Source organism: Mytilus trossulus, chromosome 11 (assembly GCF_036588685.1).
Source record: "Mytilus trossulus isolate FHL-02 chromosome 11, PNRI_Mtr1.1.1.hap1, whole genome shotgun sequence".
NCBI lineage: Eukaryota > Metazoa > Mollusca > Bivalvia > Mytilida > Mytilidae > Mytilus > Mytilus trossulus.
The window spans coordinates 65,944,185-65,956,332 of record NC_086383.1 but is presented as its reverse complement, the minus strand read 5'-3'; the positions used below and the strand labels follow the sequence as shown (position 1 = coordinate 65,956,332).

At 31.8% G+C, this 12,148-nt stretch overlaps 1 protein-coding gene across 1 annotated transcript in view; it reads right to left on the bottom strand.

Moving 5' to 3' along the window:
• LOC134690247 (uncharacterized) overlaps positions 1–12,148 on the bottom strand; it is a 50,187-nt gene that overhangs the window by 37,898 nt on the left and 141 nt on the right. Inside the window, exons 2-6 of the mRNA XM_063550224.1 lie at positions 11,414–11,515; positions 10,757–10,855; positions 10,100–10,198; positions 9,362–9,469; positions 4,960–5,031 (exon numbers count right to left, since the gene is read on the bottom strand). Of these exons, the coding sequence (XP_063406294.1) occupies positions 4,960–5,031; positions 9,362–9,469; positions 10,100–10,198; positions 10,757–10,855; positions 11,414–11,515 (480 nt within the window). The remainder of the gene's footprint in view (positions 1–4,959; positions 5,032–9,361; positions 9,470–10,099; positions 10,199–10,756; positions 10,856–11,413; positions 11,516–12,148) is intronic.

The following is a 12,148-nucleotide window of genomic DNA, read 5'->3' as shown; positions in this document are numbered from 1 at the left end:
TCATGTTCTATTATTAACTATATTGCAGCCATGTCTTGTCGTTTAAGGCTATAATTCGCTTAGAAGTCATCCAGTTCTTTTGGTTGTATTGGCAATTTTATAGATCTTGCATTTCTGATTATCTTTGCTGTTTACAGTTAATACTTTTCTATTATAGTTTTCAAGGTAATGAGCAAAAGCACTAAGATCAGTAAATCAAAGCACCAAAGGGTGCTATAGGCAGTTAATCAAAAACCCAAAGGCAAACTTGGCCACGTTCAGATGAATAGTGTAAAGAATAAGTCAAAATATTTATCTCGGGCATTGTTCACAGCTATTTCTAAAGTACCAAATAATGTGTGTACAGTAATGTTCATGTTATGCAATCCTTCAACTTTCAAAAGTTATTTCCAATTTATATTTATAAAGATTCAATGTCTGAGATTATACACATACACTGTCCTATTTTAGGGGAGAGTTTTGTGCCAGTTAAGATGTTTAAGCTGCCACATTCTGTATGTACCTGTCCATAGTGAGGACCCACTAATGTGGTGATTGTAGCTGTATATCATATCTGTTTTTCATAATTGTTTTGTACATTTTTTTAAATTTGAAAAATTTCTTGTGTATACTTTTGATTTTAGTATGATGTTTAAGTTATTGTAAATCCTGTTTTGTTGCAACGTTGGAAAGTTCCAGGCGGAAAGAACTAACTAGCCGAAAAGTTCTCCAGTACTTATTAACTACATTGTAGTTACTTTGTTCTTCCTCTGGTTTAAAAGTTCCACTGGAACAAGTGACTAGTTGAAATAGTTTACATTTTTGTTATTATGTTAAAGGGCCAGCAAAAGCAATCCTTTGGGTGTAGGATTTTCTCCCTGCATTAAAGATATATTGGTAACCTTCGACTGTTGTCTGCTCTAAGATCTGGTTATTGTCTCTATGACACATTTTGGCAATCAATAACAATGGGTATGCAGTCTACTTTGCAAGTGGTGCAGTATGCCTGGTCTTTGCCCTTGGAACTGGGCAGGCACCATTTGAAGTCAGCTTTCCAGGCATTGTTGAACTTTGTCAAATAATTGTTATGTTTTGAACCTGGTGTCTTTAAAGACGGAGATATTTGTCGTTTTGGCATTTTGAACACATACTGGTGTACAAAATAATCATTTTGTTTATATAATTTTTCAGTCAGCTTGTGTAGCAAACAGCTCACATTGAGCTGAAACCATTCCTTTTTCCAGTATTTTCATTTACAATAAATGTTTTTCTCGGCATCAAAACACTTCCGATAAACAGCTGATAAATGTTTAGACAACAACATTCCATTTTCTACCAATGCCGGTATTTATCGGTATTTAATAATCCTTGGCGTGTGCCATAAACAGAAGCCACATAGAGTAATTGATAATCCAACACATTTTGATTGTTCAATCAAACTATTATCACTTGTAAATTAGCCTTAAGCAAGGATTAAAATCTCCACATGTTGCGTAATCAGGTTACACCGGATTCGTTCGATAAACCTCAGGTTTTTACGATCTCAATGAAAAATATTGTAAACAAAATAGTAAAAATGGCAACTGAAAATTTTCATTCATGAAATTTTTCTGCACAGGAGTTTTTCCTCTTCGAAGGGAGGACGGGAGGGGACCCCTGAAAACGGGAGTTTTGTACTCCCGTCGGGATGTTCAAATGTATGTATGTATCATCAGAATTCTCCCAATTTTAATTTAAAAGGTACGTAAATTTCGTCTTCTATGTAGTTTGAAATTGCCGCCAACTTATATCAGCTGATTAATAGACTACTGACGTATGTAATACGTATCGATGACCAACAATATTCCTACGACTTTTGCCATATATGAAATGTAAACGTTTCATCTTTATAGATTTTCGTCAATCAAATATGCTCACCTTGGTCTATGTGAATATTAAACAAAGGAAGCAGATGGATTCATGACAAAATTGTGTTTTGGTGATGTGATGTGTTTGTACATCTTACTAACTTTACTGAACATTCTTGCTGCTTACAATTATCTCTATCTATAATGAACTTGGCCCAGTAGATTCAGTGGAAAATATTAGTAAAAATTTACAAATTTTATGAAAATTGTAAAAAATTGACTCTAAAGGACAATAACTCCATAGGGGGTCAATTGACCATTTTGGTCATGTTGACTTATTTTTAGGTCTTACTTTGCTGTACATTATTGCTGTTTACAGTTTATCTCTATCTATAATAACATTCAAGATAAGAACCAAAAATAGCAAAATTCCCTTAAAATTACCAATTCAGGGGCAGCAACCCAACAACGGGTTGTCCAATCCATCTGAAAATTTTAGGGCAGATAGATCATGACCTGATAAACAATTTAACCCCATCAATTTGCTCTGAATGCTTTGGTTTTTGAGTTATAAGCCAAAAACTGCATTTTACCCCTATGTTTAATTTTTAGCTGTGGCAGCCATCTTGGTTGGTTGGCCAGGTCACCGGACACATTTTGCAAACTAGAAACCCCAAAGATGATTGTGGCCAAGTTTGGATTAATTTGGCCCAGTAGTTTCAGAGGAGAAGATTTTTGTAAAAGATAACTAAGATTTACGAAAAATGGTTAAAAATTGACTATAAAGGGCAATAACTCCTAAAGGGGTCAACTGACCATTTCAGTCATGTTGACTTATTTGTAAATCTTACTTTGCTGAACATTATTGCTGTTTACAGTTTATCTCTATAATACTATTGAAGATAATAACCAAAAACAGCAAAATTTCCTTAAAATTCCCAATTAAGGGGCAGCAACTCAACAACGGGTTGTCCAATTCATCTAAAATTTAGGGCAAATAGATCTTGACCTGATTAACAATTTTACCCCATGTCAGATTTGCTCTAAATGCTTTTGTTTTTGAGTTATAAGCCAAAAACTGCATTTTACCCCTATGCTCTATTTTTAGCCGTGGCAGCCATCTTGGTTGGTTGGCCAGGTCACCGGACACATTTTTAAACTAGATACCCCAATGATGATTGTGGCCAAGTTTTGTTAAATTTGGTCCAGTAGTTTCAGAGGAGAAGATTTTTGTAAAAGTTAACGACAACGGACGATGGACGACAGACTACGACAGACGACGGACGCCAAGTGATGAGAAAAGTTCACTTGGCCATTCGGGCCAGGTGAGCTAAAAATTAATGACTTTAAATTAATCCCATTGAAATTGGTTAAAAGATTTGTATTTATTTTCAATTGAAGAGTTCTTGCTATTGCGCAATATTATACTGTGCAATTTAAGATTTCTTGCTTTTGTGCAATACTGTGCACTTGAAGATTTCTTGCTATTGAGCAATAATGTGCTATTGGGCAATACTGGCCAATTGAAGATTTATGTCTATTGCGAAATACAATGCAATTGAAGATTTCTTGCTATTGCGCAATACTGTGCAATTGAAGATTTCTTGCTATTGCGCAATACTATGTTGCTGCCCAATACTGGCCAATTGAAGGTTTCTTGCTATTGCGCAATACTGTGCAATTGAAGATTTCTTGCTATTGCGCAATACTGTGCAATTGAAGATTTCTTGCTATTGCGCAATACTGTGCAATTGAAGATTTCTTGCCTTTGCGCAATACTGTGCAATTGAAGATTTCTTGCTATTGCACAATACTGTTCTATTGTGCAATACTGTGCTATTGCACAATACTGTGCAATTGAAGATTTCTTGCTATTGCACAATACTGTGCAATTGGAGATTTCTTGCTATTGTGCACTACAGTGCAATAGAAGATTTCTTGCGAATATGCAATACTGTGCAATTGAAGATTTCCTGCTATTGCGCAATACAGTGCAATTGAAGATTTCTTGCTATTGGGCAAGACTGTGCAATTGAAGATTTCTTGCTATTGTGCAATTGAAGATTTCTTGCTATTGCCCAATACTGTGCTATTGCGTTATAAGGTGCAATTGAAGATTTCTTGCTATTGCGCAATACTGTGCTATTGCGCATTACTGTGCAATTGAAGATTTCTTGCTATTGCACAATACTTTGCAATTGAATATTTCTTGCTTTTGCGCAATACTGTGCAATTGAAGATTTCTTGTTATTGCACAATACTGTGCAATCATTTGAATTCTCAAAAATTTTGAAAAAAAAAAATATGAACCCCCCCAAAAAAATTGGAAGAAAAAATGCCCCCAAACTTTTTGAACCCCGTCCCCCTTGGAGTAATTACCGCGAAACCGAAATTAATCCCAGCCTTCCCTTTGTGGTATGGAACCTTGTAGTACAATTTTAGAAAGATCCATACTGTCTGGAAATAGAAAAATACTTGTTTTTGCCCTATTTTTTCCCCTTTCCATTCACTTAAACTAAAGTTATTGTCTGGAAACAAAATGAATCTTCGGACGACGCCGACGACAACACCATAGCATTATACGATGCAAATTTTTTGCCGTCATATAAAAAGTGTGGAAAACAGAATATTTGCATGAATTTTTCGAAGTCCACGGAACAAAACTCTGCACAAAATCATCAGACTGGAACCAAATCTGAACTGGATCTGTAATTTGTCATGGTGGAACTATATACCAAATATCAATCCATATATCTTTAAGCAAGATAAAAATAAATGCGAAAAACTTTAGAATGAAATAAAAGACACAACAATAAATTCTTGAATTGAAAAATGAAGGCTATTCCACTAAGTTTAGTTAAAGTCCGTTAAAGCGTGGAATTTAGGATCTCCAATATATCATGTTGTTCAATCAAAATCGTGATAACAAATAATTTCATTAGAATTTGAAATTTTTTGTTCAAGACTTAAAGAATGTTTAATTTATAAAATATCTCTCCTGAAGTATCTTGGTTTTGTGGCATTTAATTTCTTAGTTTATATTATTTATTTTTTGTAACTGATTTTCTATTTGATTCATTCTAAGTGTAAGCATATGCAATTCAACACCATATATATCTATCACTATATGTACCTGTAAGTATTCCATCACTTCTTTATACTGCCTCTCTTTCCATCTGGCTGCTATATCATATGGAGTCTCACCCTGAAAAACAGACAAATCTTTATATTGCTTTCATCTGATAAGGCCTAAATTAAAATATTGTTTGTTTGCCCTTTTCCGACCCTATGTTTTGAAACAGGGTAGGTTACGTAGGTAAAATATTTTATTTTTCTTTCCCAAAAAATATCTTAGCTCGGTACATTTTGTCATGGGTAGGCAGGTAGGTATAATATTTTATTTTATAGAAACAAAATCTGCCTGATGTAATTTTTGTTTGTACAAATGTATTGCTTTTGTTTAAGTTCATGCTTTTGCTAAAAAGTTTCTGGGACTATAAGTATAATAAGCATATTTTCAACGTTTATATGCCTGGAACTTTTAAGAGTTTCAAATTCTACTTCCGTCGTATGCTTACCTTGACCTAAAGGTTTTCTGTAAGAGATAACTTTATCCTGGTAAAATATGTCCAGGCAGACATACATTACTAGTAGAAAAAGTCCCTAGAGAGTTTAAATTTTTGTGTGTGCCTGTGTTTCCAATAAAAATGCTACAAGACTTGAAACTCAATTGTCACGTATCTTACGTTGCATTTATAAATGATCTGTATGGAAAAACTTGGCGATTTTACTGCCAAATATTGTCCACTTTACAGACCTTTGGTTCATGTCAGATATATATAATATGCTGGTCGAAGGCTTAACTGGACCCCTGTTGTGTTCACTTATCGCTACACTGACTTCGGTGCGAGGGTCTCTCTAATAAGTGACAAGAAGCATCAAGAAGCAACAAGAAGTGTCAAGAAGCAACAAGAAGAATAAATTAAGCGACAAGAAGCGAAAAGAAGGCTATTTAGCGACTAGAAAACTTTAAAAATTATTATTAGAATAAATATATAAAAAAAAAGCATTGAACTTTTTATTTTTTTAGATATATATATGGGTAGTAATAAAGTGATTTTCATTTTTTTTTTATATATAATATTGATAGAATTAAACATTTGTGAAGAAGAAAGGGATTATATAGTTTTTATTAGACAACATATGTTAAAGATCATGTATGCACTGTTTTCAGCAATGTGAAAGGTATGAATAAATGAGTCAAGATAACACTTGCTGTTTTGCCTGGCTGTGGTCTGAACAATTTCTTTCAAAAAAGGATGTTTGGCAGAATTAAATTAAATTTGAATAATATTGATGACAGTTAGCATATATCATCAGCAATATTTTGTTTGTTTAAAGGACCTTTTTTTAATTATTTTTATAATTAATTTTTTTAAGTTTTCTTGTCGCTAAATAGTCTTCTTGCCGCTTCTTGTTGCTAAATTCATTCTTCTTGACACTTCTTGTCACTTCTTGTTGCTAAATTCATTCTTCTTGACGCTTCTTGTCGCTAAAATTCTTCTTGTCTCTAATTATATAGACCGCGGTGCTAAGCTATAGATGGAACGGCTAACCAGTTTAGTCGAAGGCATCGTACACATAATCATCCTGATCTACATATCACCAAAGGCCATCCCAACATAACGGGATACAAATATTTTGTGCACACGTTGACAATTTTGTATTGGACGAACATTTTGAATGAACCCTGCTCTTCAAGTAAAAAGACACAGAGTAACTTTCGTCATATCATGATTTCAGCTTTCAACATCGATTTGAAACTCTAAATGCAAGTGTTCATGTCAAACGCTCAAGTGATACCAAACGGACTTGACCTTATACAGGAAAGATAAAACCCGAGGATTCTGGTAAAAAAGTTTTGAGCGGGAAATACAAATATAAGATTTTTGGTAGGAATGACAAAATAAATTAAAATAAAATCTTACTTGTAAATACAAATAAAATATTTTTTAGCTGAACAAATTTATAGGGTCGGTCGGTAAAGGGCAAACAAACAATATTTTAATTTAAGCCAAACTACAAAAAAGACTTTTGTTACATATATCTTACAATTAGTACTAGTAGCAGCTGAGTGTTTTATTTTGTTTTTACAGATACCATATTATATTCCTTCATTAAATATAACTCATGAGACATCACAGGGATGATTCCACTATATAGTTTAGGGCCGCTCAGCGGCCCTTAAATCTGTCAGCGGCCCCAAAAAAATGTATGTGAATATAAATTCCCAATTCAGGAAAATAAAATAAAAATCGGTATTAACTATAATTTTTCATAGTTTGTCGTCAAACGTAGTAAAATCCGGATAAGAATGCTGACTACAATCGCATTTTATTAACAACGATTTAATTATGTCAACGTGAGGTAAACAATTTTAGCAGTCGGATTCAATTGAATAAAATTTTATGGGAGTATTTGAATTCCCAAAAGTAGATCACTCAGCAGGTTGATCAAAAACCTGCTTTTTGTCAAAATTGGTGTCAAAGCAGACCTCGGCAAAGAACAAATTCAAATTTTGATATAACATTGATGAATAAATTTTAATGGGCGCCGATCTTATAAAAGCAGATCGCCCAGCAGAGCCATTTATGGAACTTGCTTACAACCTGTTTTGTAAAAGAAATTATTTTATATTTTGCTCTATTTCCTCAAAAGACAAAAGTTCACTGGTGCTATTGCTTTAAATATAAGTATATAACCTTTTGTAATTGCTTTTCTGAATTCGACAAGTGGCCAGTTCAATTTGAAATCCATTTGAATCAAGGTAAGTTTATATTATATTCTGGTACCTTTGATAACTAATTATAAAGATGATCTATTGAAAAAATACCGAATGGATGATTTTTTTCAGTGGTTAATATGGCAAGCCGTTTTGTTATTTAATCTAACTTCAAGATATCTCATAAACTTTATAAGATATCTTATATAGTTTGTAAGATATCTTATAATGTTTATAAGATATCTTATAAAGTTTATTAGATATCTTACATGCATATGTTATAAAATTTATGAGATATCTTTTATAGTTTATAAGATATCTCATATAGTTTTCTTTATCAGATATCTTATACATTGTATAAGATATCTTATAAACAAAATGATATATCTTATACACTATATATAAGATACATTATATAAAGTAGATTTATAAGATATCTTATATACTATATAAGATATCTTATATACTATATAAGATATCTTATAATAGATATTAGATATCTTCTTTATTATATAAGATATCTTATAAAAAAGATTATTTAAGATATCTTATTTCTCTAATTCTTCGTCAATTTATCCCTTTCTGCACCCATTGTATAAAAAAAAAATAATCATGAACTTGTGGTTTCGTTTGTTATCAGTACTTCATTGGTTAAAATCCGATTATGACGTCGAATGTTCTTGCTTTCCTCTGAATTTCCCATTGTGACGGCAAAAAAAAAAGGCGACCATGCCTGATGACGTCATATAGAAAGAACACATCTTTTTGCAGATCATTTGAAAAGAAGGAATAAGTGTGCCTGCATAATGTTAGAAAATCATTAGAGAAACAGATTTGTGTAATACGATATTTATCCACTCTCGACAGTTAAATTTTAAATATTTAAAATGCTTGGGCAAGCCTTGCGTTTTAAATTTGAAAATTTTTAAACTGTCTCGAGTGGATAAATATCGTATTACACTCAATGGAGCGGTAGAATCTATATATATCATAATATATAATATACGATATCTTTAAAAAAAAAATATATAAGATATCTCATATATTAAATGAGATATCTTATAAAAATTTAATATGTTATATAAGATATCTTATATATTATGGGATAATTTGAGATAATTTGAAATTCGAATAAATAGCTAAACTGCTTAAGTGCCATAGGTTTATGTTAGCTGGTATATATGCCTTGTTTACCAAAGTTAAGATGATAGTGCATCATGTGCAATGGTATTCATGGTATTCATGTATTACATTTTCCCTGGTCTGAATCCAATAATTTCTTCAAGCAGTGTTCAGGTGAAACTTAATATACATTTTCCGTTTTTACAGGTCAGGAAAATGATATTATTTCGTTTCAGATTGTATGCATAAAAAATTCCCAATTTGGATAAAAATTCCCAATTTGATGTTCAAGGGACCCACTTGAAAACACCTGGAATCATGCCTGCTGTATACCCCATCCACACCCTCCTATATAATACCCCATCCACACCCTTCTATATATGTATACCCCATCCACACCCTTCTATATCTGTATACCCCATCCACACCCTCCTATATCTGTATACCCCATCCACACTCTCATATATATGTATACCCCATCCACGCCCTTCTATGAAACTTTTTCATATTTAAAGTTAAATTTAAAAGATCAAAAGACTAAAGTCTTGAAAAAAAACATTTGACCAACCATACATAATTTTAGTGATTCATAACTTAATAGATAACACTATTATATACTATAAAATATTACCTCATGTGTTGTAATCAAGGGACTGGCACCTCCTTGTTCTACCAGACATCTTGTGGTCTGTAGATATCCCTCCCGAACAGCCCAATGTAAAGCTGTGTATCCACGGTTCTATAATATAACAAAATAACATGTAACTATTATGTACAATACTTTGTTGTCAATATCAATAATATACAACATATCCTACAACTGACATTAAAACTTGTCTGATAAACTGGACAATGTTATTTAATAAATATAAACAAAATATATATCACTTGAATCAGTAGTCAAAACTGAATACAATGACCAGTCACACTTGTATTTATATTGATCATAAACAACAAATAAACAACCGTTTTTTTTTGGTGAAATGTCAAAACTTCCATTAAACCTGATATCTTAAAATTATTTTTTTTTCAAGAAATGTGTAAAATAATTATATCAATGGATTCAGTAGAACAAAACAAACAAAATGAGACCCCACTTTATATGATTCTTACAGATATTTGTTTATTAAAACTGTCTAATTAACAACAGGAATTAGTGTATATTCAGTATAATCATTCATTTTAATAAAATATTTTTTTAAGAAACATGAAAAGGAGTAATATTTTCTAATTAAGAACAATAATATGAGTAAAATGAGACCCAACTTGATATAATTATTACAAATATTTGTTCATTAACCCTGTCTAATTAACAACATGATTTTGTGTAGATTAATAGTAATGTGATCAGACTAAGTAGATAACATACTGATGTGATGTCGATCTTACATCCTCTATCAATGAGGAGTCTACAGATCTCCAGGTGTCCTCCATCGGCAGCCCACATTAATGCTGTCCATCCATCCTCCTGGAATAATACAACTGACATCAAAACTTGTCTGATAAACTGGACAATGTTGTGTAATAAATATAAACTAAATTTATATCACATGAATCAGTGGTCAAAACTGAATAAAATGACCAGTCACACTTGTATTTATATTGTACATAAACAATAAATAAACATGTTTTGTTGTGAAATGTCAAAACTTCCATTAAACCTGATATCTTAAAAAAATATTTTTTTCAAGAAATGTGTGAAATAATTATATCAATGGATTCAGTAGAACATAACAAGCAAAATGAGACCCCACTTTATATGATTCTTACACATATTTGTTTATTAAAACTGTCTGATTAACAACAGGAATTAAGTGTAGATTCAGTATAATAATTCATTTTAATAAAATATTTTTTCAAAGAAACATGACAAAGTAATATTTTCTGATTCAGAACAATAATACGAGAAAAATGAGACCCCACTTGATATAATTATTACAAATATTTGTTCATTAAACCTGTCTAATTAACAACATGATTTAGTGTAGATTAATAGTAATGTGATCAGACTAAGTAGATAACATACTGTTGTGGTGTTGATCTTACATCCTGTATCAATGAGGAGTCTACAGACCTCCAGGTGTCCTCCATCGACAGCCCACATTAATGCTGTCAATCCATTAACCTGGAATAATACAACTGACATCAAAACTTGTCTGATCAACTGGACAATGTTGTGTAATAAATATAAACAAAATATATATCACATGAATCAGTGGTCAAAACTGAATAAAATGACCAGTCACACTTGTATTTATATTGTACATAAACAATAAATAAACATGTTTTGTTGTGAAATGTCAAAACTTCCATTAAACCTGATATCTTAAAAAAATATTTTTGTCAAGAAATGTGTGAAATAATTATATCAATGGATTCAGTAGAACATAACAAGCAAAATGAGACCCCACTTTATATGATTCTTACAAATATTTGTTTATTAAAACTGTCTGATTAACAACAGGAATTAAGTGTAGATTCAGTATAATAATTCATTTTAATAAAATATTTTTTCAAAGAAACATGACAAAGTAATATTTTCTGATTCAGAACAATAATACGAGTAAAATGAGACCCCACTTGATATAATTATTACAAATATTTGTTCATTAAACCTGTCTAATTAACAACATGATTTAGTGTAGATTAATAGTAATGTGATCAGACTAAGTAGATAACATACTGTTTCTGTGATGTCGATCTTACATCCTGTATCAATGAGGAGACTACAGATCTCCAGGTGTCCTCCCCTGGCAGCAAACATTAATGCTGTCTGTCCATACTCCTGGAATAATACAACTGACATCAAAACTTGTCTGATAAACTGGACAATGTTGTGTAATAAATATAAACAAAATATATATCACATGAATCAGTGGTCAAAACTGAATACAATGACCAGTCACACTTGTATTTATATTGTATATAAACAATAAATAAACATGTTTTGTTGTGAAATGTCAAAACTTCCATTAAACCTGATATCTTAAAAAAAAAAATTTTTCAAGAAATGTGTGAAATAATTATATCAATGGATTCAGTAGAACAAAACAAACAAAATGAGACCCCACTTTATATGATTCTTACACATATTTGTTAATTAAACTTGTCTAATTAACAACAGGAATTAGTGTAGATTAATAGTAATGTGATCAGACTAAGTAGATAACATACATCTGTGATGTCGATCTTACATCCTGTATCAATGAGGAGTCTACAGATCTCCAGGTGTCCTCCCTCGGCAGCAAACATTAATGCTGTCCGTCCATCTCCCTGGAATAATACAACTGACATCAAAACTTGTCTGATAAACTGGACAATGTTGTGTAATAAATATAAACAAAATATATATCACATGAATCAGTGGTCAAAACTGAATAAAATGACCAGTCACACTTGTATTTATATTGATCATAAA